Below are 13450 nucleotides of genomic sequence, written 5' to 3'. Positions count from 1 at the left end.
ATCATCCAGACAGAAAATCAACAGGGAAACACAAGCCTTAAATGATACATCAGACCAGATGGATTTAATTGATATTTATAGGGCATTCCATCCGAAAACAGCAGAATACACTTTCTTCACAAGTGCACACTGAACATTCTGCAGGACAGATCACATCTTGGGAAACAAATCAAGCCTCGGTAAATTTAAGAAAACTGAAATCATATCAAGCATCCTTTCCGACCACAATGCTATGAGATTAGAAATCAATTACAGGGAAAAAAAATTATAAAAAACACAAACACATGGAGGCTAAACAATATGTTACTAAACGACCAATGCATCACTGAAGAAATCAAAGAGGAAATCAAAAAATACCTAGAGACAAATGACGAAAACATGACGATCCAAAACCTATGGGATGCAGCAAAGGCAGTTCTAAGAGGGAAGTTTACAGCATACAATCTTACCTCAGGAAACAAGAAAAATCTCAAATAAACAACCTAACCTTAGACCTAAAGGAACTAGAGAAAGAAGAACAAACAAAACCCAAAGTGAGTCGAAGAAATCATAAAGATCAGAGCAGAAACAAATGAAATAGAGACAAAGAAAACAATAAAAAAGATCAATGAAACTAAAAGCTGGTTCTCTGAAAAGATAAACAAAACTGATAAACCTTTAGCTAGAGACTCATCAAGGAAAAAAGGGAGAGGGCTCAAATCAATAAAATTAGACATGAAAAAGGGTAAGTAACAAATGACACCACAGAAGTACGAAGGATAATAACAGACTATTACAAGCAACTATACACCAATAAAATGGACAACCTGGAAGAAATGGACAAATTCTTAGAAAGGTACAACCTTCCAAGGCTGAACCAGGAAGAAATAGAAAATAGGAACAGACCAATCACAAGTATTGAAATTGAAACTGTGATTAAAAAACTTCCAACAAACAAAAGTCCAGGACCAGATGGCTTCACAGGTGAATTATAGCAAACATTTAGAGAGGAGTTAACACCTCTCCTTCTCAGACTCTTCCAAAAAGTTGCAGAGGAAGGAACACTCCCAAGCTCATTCTATGAGGCCACTGTCACCCTGATACCAAAACCAGACAAAAATACCACACAAAAAGAAAATTACAGGCCAATATCACTGATGAACACAGACACAAAAATTCTCACCAAAATACTAGCAAACAGAATCCAACAGCACATTAAAAGGATCATACACCATGATCGTGGGGTTTATCCCAGGAATGCAAGGATTCTTCAATATATGCAAATCAATCAATGTGATACACCATATTAACAAACTGAAGGAGAAAAACCATATGATCATCTCAATAGATGCAGAAAAAGCTTTCGATAAAATTCAACACCCATTTATGATAAAAAACCCTCCAGAAAGTAGGCAGAGGGAACTTACCTCAACATAATAAAGGCCATATATGACAAACCCACAGCCAACATCTTTCTTAATGGTGAAAAACTGAAACCATTTCCTCTAAGATCAGGAACAAGACAAGGTTGTCCACGCTCACCACTATTATTCCACATAGTTATGGAAGTTTTAGCCACAGCAATCAGAGAAGAAAAAGAAATAAAAGGAATCCAAATTGGAAAGAAGAAGTAAAGCTGTCACTGTTTGCAGATGACATGATACTATGCACAGAGAATCCTATGAGAAAACTACTAGAACTAATCAATGAATTTGGTAAAGTAGCAGGATACAAAATTAATGCACAGAAATCTCTGGCATTCCTATACATTAATGATAAAAAATCTGAAAGAGAAATTAAGGAAACACTCCCATTTACGATTTCAACAAAAAGAATAAAATACCTAGAAATAAACCTACATAAGGAGACAAAAGACCCGCATGCAGAAAACTATAAGACACTGATAAAAGAAATCAAGGGTGACACAAACAGATGGAGAGATATACCATGTTCTTGGATTGGAAGAATCAACACTGTGAAAATGACTGTACTACCCAAAGCAATCTACAGATTCAATGCAATCCTTATCAAACTACCAATGTCATTTTTCACAGAACTAGAACAAAAAATTTCACAATTTGTATGGAAACACAAAAGACCCCAAATAGCCAAAGCAATCTTGAGAAAGAAAAATGGAGCTGGAGGAATCAGGCTCCCCGACTTCAGACTACACTACAAAGCTACAGTAATCAAGACAGTATTGTACCGGCACAAAAACAGACATACAGATCAATGGAACAGGACAGAATGCCCAGAGATAAGCCCACTCACATATGGTCACCTTTTTTTTGATAAAGGAGGCAAGAATATACAATGGAGAAAAGACAGCCTCTTCAATAAGTGGTGCTGGGAAAACTGGACAGCTACATGTAAAAGAATGAAATTAGAACACTCCCTAACACCATACACAAAAGTAAATTCAAAATGGATTAAAGACCTAAATGTAAGACCAGACACTATAAAACTTTTATAGGAAAACACAGGCAGAACACTCTATGACATAAATCACAGCAAGATCCTTTTTGATCCACCTCCTAGACAAATGGAAATAAAAATAAACAAATGGGACCTAATGAACCTCAAAAGCTTTTACACAGCAAAGGAAAACATAAACAAGACAAAAAGACGACCCTCAGAATGGGAGAAAATATTTGTAAATGAAGCAACTGACAAAGGATTAATCTCCAGAATTTACAAGCAGCTCATGCAGCTCATTATCAAAAAAAACAAACAACCCAATCCAAAAATGGGCAGAAGACCTAAACAGACATTTCTCCAAAGAAGATATACAGATTGCCAACAAACACATGAAAGGATGCTCAACATCACTAATCACCAGAGAAAGGCAAATCAAAACTACAGTGAGGTATCACCTCACACCAGTCAGAATGACCATCATCAAAAAATCTACACACAATAAATGCTGGAGAGGGTGTGGAGAAAAGGGAATCCTCTTGCACTGTTGGTGGAATGTAACTTGATACAGCCACTATGGAGAACAGTATGGAGGTTCCTTAAAAAACTAAAAATAGAACTACCATACAACCCAGCAATCCCACTACTGGGCATATACCCTGAGAACACCATAATTCAAAAAGAGTCATGTACCACGATGTTCGTTGCAGCTCTATTTACAATAGCCAGGACATGGAAGCAACCTAAGTATCCATCGACAGATGAATGGATAAAGAAGACGTGGCACATATATACAATGGAATATGATAAAGAAAATGTGGCAAATATATACAATGGAATATTATTCGGCCATAAAAAGAAACGAAATTGAGTTATCTGCAGTGAGGTGGATGGAACTAGAGTCTGTCATACAGAGTGAAGTAAGTCAGAAAGAGAAAAACAGATACCATGCGCTAACACATATATATGGAATCTAAAAACAAAAAAAAGGTTCTGAAGAACCTAGAAGCAGGACAGGAATAAAGATGCAGATGTATAAAGCAATTATACCCCAATAAAGATGTTAAAAAAAAAAGATGCAGATGTAGAGAATGGACTTGAGGACACAGGGAGGAGGAAGGGTAAGCTGGGAGGAAGTGAGAGAGTGGCATGGACATATATACACTACCAAATGTAAAACAGATAGCTAGTGGGAAGCAGCTGCATAGCACAGGGAGATTAGCTCGGTGCTTTGTGACCACCTAGAGGGGTGGGATAGGGAGAGTGGGAGGGAGACACAAGAGGGAGGAGATATAGGGATATATGTATAGCAGATTCACTTTGTTATAAAGCAGAAACTACCACACCACTGTAAAGCAATTATACGCTAATAAAGATGTTAAAAAAAATATACTAGCAAACAGAATCCAACAACACCTTAAAAGGATCATATACCATGATCAAGTGGGATTTATCCCAGGATGAAAGGATTCTTCAATATGTGATACACCACATTAACAAACTGAAGAATAAAAATTATATGATCATCTCAATAGATGCAGAAAAAGCTTTTGACAAAATCCAACACCCATTTATGATAAAAACTCCCTAGAGAGCGGGCACAGAGGGAACCTAGCTCAACATAATAAAGGCCATATAAGACAAACCCACAGCCAATATCATTCTCAATGGTGAAAAACTGAAAGCATTTCCTCTAAGATCAGGAACAAGACAAGGATGTCCACTCTTGCCACTTTTATTCAACACAGTTTTGGAATTTCTAGCCACGGCAATCAGAGAAGAAATAAAAGGAATCCGAATTGGAAAAGAAGAAGTAAAACTGTCACTGTTTGCAAATGACATTATACTATACACAGAGAATCCTAAAGACACTACCAGAAAACTACTAGAGCTCATCAGTGAATTTGCAGGATACAAAATTAATACACAGAAATCTCTTGCATTCCTATACACTAACAACAAAAGATCAGAAAGAGAAATTAAGGGAACACTCTCATTTACCATTGCAACAAAAAGAATAAAATACCTAGGAATAAACCTACCTAAGGAGGCAAAAGACCTGTACTCAGAAAACTATAAGATGCTGATGAAAGAAATCAAAGATGACACAAACAGATGGAGAGATGTACTATGTTCTTGGATTGGAAGAATCAATATTGTCAAAATGACAATCAATATTGTCAAAATGACCCAAAGCAATCTACAGATTCAATGCGATCCCTATCAAATTACTAATGGCATTTTTCACAGAATTACAACAAAAAATTTTACAATTTGTATGGAAACACAAAAGACAAATTGCTTTGAATAGCCAAAGCAATTTTGAGAAAGAAAAACGGAGCTGGAGGCATCAGCCTCCCTGACTTCAGACTATACTACAAAGCTACAGTAATCAAAACAGTTTGGTACTGGCATTAAAAACAGAAATATAGATCAATGGAACAGGAGAGAAAGCCCAGAGATAAACCCACACATCTATGGTCAACTAATCTATGACAAAGGAGGCAAGAATATGCAATGGAGAGAAGACAGTCTCTTCAATAAGTGGTGCTGGGAAAACTGGACAGCTACATGTGAAAGAGTGAAATTAGAACCCTCCCTAACACCATACACAAAAATAAACTCAAAATGGATTAAAGACCTAAATGTAAGGCCGAATACTATACAACTCTTAGAGGAAAATATAGGCAGCACTCAACAGGCACATGAAAAGATGCTGAACATCACTAATCATCAGGGAAATGCACACCAAAACCACAATGAGCTATCACCTCACACGTGTCAGAATGGCTATCATCAAAAAGAATGCAAATAATGTTGGCAAGGATGTGGGGAAAAGGGAATTCTTATATACTGTTGGTGGAAATATAAATATAACTTGGTGCAGCCACTGTGGAAAACAGTATGGAGGTTTCTCAAAAAACTAAAAATAGGGCTTCCCCGGTGGCGCAGTGGTTGAGAGTCCGCCTGCCAATGCAGGGGACATGGGTTCGTGCCCCGGTCTGGGAAGGTCCCATATGCCGCGGAGCAGCTGGGCCCGTGAGCCATGGCCGCTGAGCCTGCGCGTCCAGAGCCTGTGCTCCGCAACGGGAGAGGCCACAACAGTGAGAGGCCCGCGTACCGCCAAAAAAAAAAAAAAAACAGAACTACCATATGACCCAGCAATTCCATTCCTGGGTATATACCCCCAAAAAACCAAAACACTAATTCAAAAAGACAGATGTGCCCCAATGTTCATAGCACCATTATTTACAATTGCCAAGATATGGAAGCAACCTAAGTGTCCATCAACAGATGACTGGATAAAGAAGATGTGGTACGTATGTACAATGGAATACCACTCAGCCATAAAAATAATGAAATTTTGCCATTTGAAACAACATGGATGGACTTGGAGGGTATTATGATAAGTGAAATAAGTCAAACAGATAAATATTGTATGATATCACTTTTATGTGGAATCTAAAAAATAAAACAAACTGGTGACTATAACAAAACAGATATAGAGAACTAGTGTTTATCAATGGGGAGAGGGAAGGAAGGATGGGCCAGATAGGGGTACAGGATTAAGAAGTATGAACTATTATGTATAAAAAACGGTACAAGGATATATTGTACAACACAGGGAATACAGTCAATATTTTATAATAACTATAACTGGATTATAACCTTTAAAAATTGAATCACTATATTGTACACCTGTAACATATAATATTATACATCAACTATACTTCAATTAAAAAAAACAAGCAAACTAAAATATATGTATATGTATATATATGTATATAAATATATATATGTGTACATTGTATATATATACATTCCATATGTATATAAATATATGTATATGTATATACATATATCGCTGACATAAATCACAGCAATATCTTTTTTGATCCACCTCCTAGAGTAATGAAAATAAAAACAAAAATAAACAAATGGGACCTAATTTAACTTAAAAGGTTTTGCACAGCAAAGGAAACCATAAACAAAATGAAAAGACAACCCACATGTGGAGAAAAGGGAACCCTCTTGCACTGTTGGTGGGAATGTAAATTGATATAGCCACTATGCAGAACAGTATGGAGGTTCCTTAAAAAACTAAAAATAGAATTACCGTATAACCCAGCAATCCCACTATTGGGCATATACCCAGAGAAAACCATAATTCAAAAAGACACATGCACCCCAATGTTCACTGCAGCACTATTTACAATAGCCACGTCATGAAAGCAACCTAAATGCCCATCGATTGACAAATGGATAAAGAAGATGTGGCACATATATAAACTGGAGAATTACTCAGCCACAAAAAAAAGGACGAAATTGGGTCATTTGTAGAGACGTAATGGATCTAGAGACTGTCCTACAGGGTGAAGTCAGAAAGAGAAAAACAAATATCATATATTAATACATATATGTGGGACCTAGAAAGATGGTACAGATGAACCGGTCTGCAGGGCAGAAATAGAGACACAGATGTCACACCGGTCAGAATGGCCAACATCAAAAAATCTACAAACAGTAAATGCTGGAGACGGTGTGGAGAAAAAGGAACCCTCTTGCACTGTTGGTGGGAATGTAAATCGGTACAACCATTATGGAGAACGGTATAGAGGTTCCTTAAAAAACTAAATATAGAACTACCATATGATCCAGCAATCCCACTCCTGGCCATATATCCGGAGAAAACCGTAATTCGAAAAGCTACATGCACCCCAATGTTCACTGCAGCACTGTTTACAATAGCCAAGACATGGAAGCAACCTAAATATCCATCAACAGGTGAATGGAAAAGGAAGATCGGGTACATATATACAATGGAATACCACTCAACCATAAAAAAGAATGAAATAATGTCATTTACAGCAACATGGATGGACCTAGGAATTGTCATACTAAGTGAAGTTAGACAAAAACAAATATCATATGATATCGCTTATATGTGGAATCTAAAAAAAGTGATACAAATAAACTTATTTACAAAACAGAAATAGAGTCACAGATGTAGAAAACAAGCTTATGATTACCGGGGGGAATTGGAGGAGTAAAATGGGAGATTGTGATTCGTATGTACACACTACTATATATAAAATAGATAATAAGGACCTACTGTATAGCACAGGGAACTCTACTCAACACTCTGTAATGATCTATATGGGAAAAGACCTTAAAAAGAGTGGATATATGCATAACTGATTCACTTTGCTGTACACCTGAAACTAACACAACATTGTAAATCAACTATACTCCAATAAAAATTAAAAAAAATTCAAGCGCCTCTTGGCCTCTACTGGCCCTGGTGAAAAAGGGTATGTAGAATGGGTTGGGGAACCTCTTCTGTAAAGACAGTAAACACTTGAGGCTTTGGGGGCTACCCCACCCACATCGTTTATTTTAAAAAAAACAGCTCCTTAAGAATGGAACAATCATTTTTAGCTCACAGACTGTACAAAACAGGCAGTGGACTAAATTGGCTTTGACCTGCTGACCCCTAGCGTAGGATAACGTGTCAATGCAAAGTTTAGGGATTAGAACTTGGAAACAGACCAGAGCCCATTTCAGCTGTGTTTATTTATTTAAAGGAAGAAATAGTTCTATAGGACTTCTGCAAACAGCCTTTTAAGAAAATCTTGGTTACTACTGGCCCACAGAGTATGTGCAGAAGGCCCAGAATGCCTTCCATGATAGCCTCTTCCTTACCTTGCACCGCCAACAGCTCCTGGCACGTCTCTTAAATCATCAGAAGGTGCCTGCCAGGAAAGGAAACGCGGTCAGCGCCCACCTGCCGCAGCCATGGCCTGGCATTCACCGGGCGGCAGGCCCTGAGCACTCCTTCATGACCCAGCAGGAGGCTCCTTGCTATCCCCACACTCCACCCTAGGGTGGATCTTGGGGCTCAGAGAGGCAGAGAGACTCACTCAGTCATCCTGCCAGTGCACAGCAGAGCTAAGATTCCCAACCGTGTCGGTCTGACCCCAGCCCACACTCCCAACCCCTGGGCCAAAGCCTCTCGCCCTCCGCAAGCTCAGCTTGTGCCTCCAGGTCTGGCATCTGAATGTTCCCTGTGCCATCCCACAGGGTCCATGTGGACCATCTACCAACTTGGTACCGGGCCAGCAGAGGACATGGTGAGCGGAGGCTGTGCAGCGCCTGGCAAGGCCCTCCCAATGGTCTCTGGGCAGCGGGGAAGACCTAGGGCTCAGGAGCCTCCTGCTGTGACCCTGGGGAGGGTGAAGGGAGAGTGCAGTGGAGTGCTGGGACAGAGCGAGGACTCTGCCCACTGCCCCAGTGCCACACGGCCGTGACACTGTGTTGGTGAAGAGAGACAGGGCTGGGCAGGCCCAGCTACCAAGCACACTACTCCCCACGCACACAGCAAATGAGCCCCTCGCACCACACCTGCCGTCCTCTTTCTTTCCAAGACACAGGAAGCAGCCCAGGGACCCTCAGGAGCAGCCACGGAAGAAGGAACAGAGTCACAGCGTGTCCCAGATTACCAGGGTGGGTGACGTGCAGAAACAGGCAAAATGGCGCAGGGGTGCCAGACAGCAGGGGGAGAAACTTCCTGATGGGTGCGGAGCCCAAACAAGCCACCCCTGACCAGGGCCTTCTGAACTTTCCCCAGGGAGTCTGCTCACATGCACTAAGGGTTATGTGGCTTTGCCCCCCCAGGGTCCAGTAAGAGAAAACTGCCTATTCCCATCAGTCCAAAGAAAGAGACAGACGACAGACGCTAACTGAACAGACCCTTAACCACAAAGCAGAGCACACCAAGCACTGGCAGCATCTGCTACAACTCCAGCCAGGCCACCTCATACTTCCAGACAGCTTCAGGCAGAAGAGCTGGCCGCAGAGGAAACCAACCCCCAGAAGCAGGAGGAGGATGTTACCTGTCCCGCAGGGATGGACTCCAAGGAATCAGAGCATCCCCGCGCAATGGGCCGGTCCTCAGGAGTCAGACTGTCGGTGGATGACAGGCTGCTGGCCAGGGCCTCTTCTTGCACAAACATGATTCCTGGAGAGACCAGGGGCAGGCGGGTGGGGCAGGCGGGGCAGGGAGAGCAGCCATTCAACAAATGGGGCTGGGCCCTCGGGCTACTGGCATGGCTGGGGGCTAATCAGACCCCAAACCTAGCCACGTGGATTATAGAAGAAAATGTTGAAACTGAAATCTTAAAATAACTAGAAGAACAAATGACTGCTTATCTCATCTCACGGTAGGGAGAGATTTTCTGAGCCTAAATCCAAAGGAAGAAATTGAGGTGTGACTGCGTAAAAGCTAAACTTCTGTAAGTAAAGAGAGAAACCTAAACGCAACGAGAAAAAAGTGCTCACAACATTTGTCAAAGGCTTGTATCTTTAATCTATAAAACGCTCTTACAGATAACAAAAAATGGGGGGAGAAAATTAGAAATCCCATTAGGAGACTGCAAAGAATGAACAGACATTCCACAAAAGATCGGCCAACAGGCTTAACACAAGATAAAAGCTCACCCTCGCGAGCCATCAAAGAAGGGCAAGTTTGGCCTCTCACTTTGGCAAAGGTCAGGCTGTTTGGCCTAACTGGCAGAGGCAGGCACTGGGGTGCAAGCTGCCCCACCCATTTGGAGAGCAGTCTGGCGATATGTCCACCAAGAGCCTTAAACGTGTTTGCTCCTAGAGCGTCTTCACGGGGAAATGGTTCAAGTCCCCCCACCCGCCACTCCAGCATCCCTGTGGAGTTTTGCAGACACAGGAGCACAAGACCCCTCATCGGAAGGCCAGGCGTTCTTGCAGGCTCGGGTTTCCTCCAGGGCTGGCGAGGACAACCGATGCCCACCTTCCCACAGGACACATCCCACTGACCCTCCCCTGGGCCACCGCCCGTGGACAGCACGCTCTGACTCACTTGGGCTGCTTTTGAAGCCTGCTGATGCTATTGTATTATTATTACAGCTTGTCTGGGCCCATTACTTCACTCCAGACATTTTCCACACTGGTTGAGGGTAAAATCTTTTCTAACTTTCTCCTAAATGCAGCTGATTGGATGAATGCTGGGCATCAACTCCCAAGTTTCGCAGAAACCTGGAGGAGCCCAGGGCTTGCCTCCATAGCCTGGCTTTACCACCAGTCACCACGGCCCAACAAAATGCCTCAGAGAACTCAGAGCCCCAGAGGTCACAGGCCCTCGTCCAGCTCAGCTGCTAGCTGGGGTCAGGACAACTCACAATGGCCCAGGTCCTCTGCCCATGGGCTAGGCAGGCAGATGGCCCAAGCCCAGACACCCCCCAGGGCAAAGCAGCAGGGGCTGTGCACAGGCAGGAAGGGCAGCAGGCACACTGCCAGGCATGAAGCGTGCTGCTCTCTCCTGGAATCCACCCCCTCCTCCCTCACATGCTCAGGTCCTACCATCCTTTGACATTCACCTCACATACAACTCCACTGCAAAGTCCTCTCTGCTCTAGACAGACTTCTGTCTTCCACAAATGACCCAAATCATTCTGCCCTGTTCTCCCTTCGGGGTACAGCTCATCTTCCCAAGAGGCTCCAAGTTCCTCAGGGGCACTGTCCTGGTCATCTTGAAACCCTCCGAAAAGGACGTAGGTAGGAAGCCCCTACTGACCCCTTCTGATGGACCAGAAGCAGTGCTAAGTGTTTCCCCAGGATTAGCTCATGCACGCCTCCCGTTATTTACCACAGCTCATCAAATCTAAGATGCGTAGATGTGGCGCCATCTTGGTCTCAGCAGGTGTCCACGGGTTTTCACACAACTCCATCACGAATACCAGCTGGCTGACAGCAACTATGAGACGCCACTGACTGAAAGATGCATCTCAATTTCAAAGAAGTCACAAGGTGGAAATGTGTGCATCTTAGAATCGATGAAGTAGGGTAGAGAAAACAGAGCTTCGGGAGGCAACAAGTTGCTTGAGGGACCACAGCCAGAAAGCTGGGATGCAAACTCAGGTGACCCCGCCCAGGTGCCTGCTCCTAACCCCTTCTCTGCGGCCTCCGCGCAGCCCCTGCACCTGGCTGGAGAATCAACTCGGTCATTTTGCACATCAGTCCCTGTGGCCACAACCCTCCATGGCTCCAACAAGCCGGCTAACAGCTCCTGAGATGACCAGAGGCCTGGTGTTTACTGGACAGCGCCCATCCAGGCAGGCCCCCGGGGGCCCAGTTTATTCACAAGTATATTCACTGCTACAGAACTGGGCTGGGAACAAAGCTGCTCCCCCACCTAGGGAGAAATCCTCGCCCACGCAGGCCAAGTCCAACAGCATGTGGCTGAACACAAACTTCTGCGGATTCCTCCACGTTAGCAAGAAAAAGAACATTTTCCTGTCACTACCCACCCAAGCCCTGTTTGCAACTGAGGAAATGTGGATAGGGACAGTCTTTCTGCTTCCTTCCTGGACTGTGGTCTGTACAAACAAGTGGTCAGAAAGGGCCACTCAGAGAATGGGACAGGGGACATTAGAATGCTTAGACGGGGCCCAACCTTTGTTGTTTCTCACCAAAAGGAAAGAGATGTGCACACAGAGACATCCACTGCAGTTTTATTTATAAGAGGTGCAGATCTGGAGACAACGTCTAAAGGTCCAGTAGCGGGAAAGGGGAAGACTACAGTGAGCCACTGTGTGGCGTGTCCCCAGGAGCGGGGGCAGGGAGGAAAGGGGCTGAGGCCTGGGCCTGGCTGGTGCAGAGGCTTTGCCACCAAAGGGGGCACTGCCCGCAGCTACGGCTGTAGGGGCAGACGCCTCCCTCGCCGCCTGCGGCTCACTCATTCCCCGTCTCAACAAACGCTGACTGAGAACAGGATGGGCCCTGGCCCCAGAGCCTAGCCATGCGGTCCCCCCACAGGCACGCAGGGCTGTGACAGGCAGCTCGGGGCGGGGGGCCTGAGGAGGGCTCTGACCCCTTGGCAGGAGACACGGTCAGGAAAGCATCTTCACAGTGATACAAACCCCCTCCCCTTTTACGTAAAAAAATAAAACCGAAATTTCTCAGTCAAGAGTGTTACAAAAGCAAACGGACGACTGCTCCAGCACCAACGTCCCCATCCACTCTCTGGCTCACGTCCACGGCTGTGACCTCGGTGCGCTGCCCTGCGCAGGCTCTCTGACTCAACCCAGCACTTCTCCTTTCTTATCCAGCCTTCCCCTCGGCTGTGATGGCTGCAGGGTATTCTGGAGGACCACAGCTTAATCTCCCTCTCACTCTGACGTCCATCACGGCCCATGTTTAGCTAGCATAAACAGTGCTGCAGTGAGCATCTCACCTCCCACTTCCCTGTTATCTTATCCCGCTAAGATAAAATCCCCACCAGCGGGGTTACCAGGTCAAGGGGTGGAAACGTTTTTCTGGCTCTTGAAACATAGGGTCAAACTGTTTTCCCAAGACCTCACACCAAGTTCTCCGTCTCCAGGAGCCCGGGTGGGCGGCGTTCTTTCCTGTGTGCCCCGAGCCTCGGCTCCACTCGGGACGGCACACCCTCCCCTCTTCCGTGGGGGCCGGGCCAGCAGACACTCATGGGACCTGCTTCACTCACTCATCTCCGAGGATGCCTGGGTTCAGAGGTGAAAGCCCTTTGAAAACGCTAAGACAGTGGGTGGATGAAAGGGATTGGTCTTCCATGGGTTCACAGACAGCCCATCTGGGCCCCACCAACACAGCGTTTGGGGCTGGGTCATACCACCAGGGCCATGGCAATGAGGCACGCTCCCCACGCAGGTATCGGGGTGCCCGACTTAGGGAAGTAACCAGGCCTGGGTTCCCATGAACAAGGAGCCAGTCTGCCCCCACTGCCTGTGGGCCAGTGGGGTCCTTATGGGCCAGGAGCCAGTTCAAAGAGCACACCCCGTGGTACCCTAGAGGATCTGGATGTGTGTGTCAGAGCAATTGGGAGTCCTCACTAAGCAAACCTCAGCCAGGCACCCCCCCCCCCAGCCATGCGCCACCCCGAGAGGGGCTGGTGTGGAGACAGCACCACGCCCTCCCTGCATCTGAGCCATGTAGGGAACAGGTGCCGGCATCTCTCCCCCAACGCCAGCCCAGCTGGGGGCCCAGGCAG

The 13450-nt window shown here is 44.8% G+C and overlaps 1 protein-coding gene across 4 annotated transcripts in view; it reads right to left on the bottom strand.

Annotated features, from left to right (window-relative positions):
- NISCH (nischarin) overlaps positions 1-13450 on the bottom strand; it is a 42516-nt gene that overhangs the window by 9794 nt on the left and 19272 nt on the right. For 3 of the 4 annotated variants that reach the window (XM_060022643.1, XM_060022640.1, XM_060022641.1), the window contains exons 14-15: positions 9288-9412; positions 8098-8147 (exon numbers count right to left, since the gene is read on the bottom strand). In XM_060022643.1, coding sequence (XP_059878626.1) covers positions 8098-8147; positions 9288-9412 — 175 coding nt within the window. Of the gene's footprint in view, positions 1-8097; positions 8148-9287; positions 9413-11920; positions 12945-13450 lie in introns of those variants that run through there. The other variant, XM_060022642.1, reaches the window with a different exon arrangement.

This window comes from Delphinus delphis, chromosome 10, assembly GCF_949987515.2.
Source record: "Delphinus delphis chromosome 10, mDelDel1.2, whole genome shotgun sequence".
Taxonomy (NCBI): domain Eukaryota; kingdom Metazoa; phylum Chordata; class Mammalia; order Artiodactyla; family Delphinidae; genus Delphinus; species Delphinus delphis.
The sequence above is the reverse complement of the archived record's forward strand: the minus strand, read 5'-3'. Positions and strand labels throughout refer to the sequence as shown.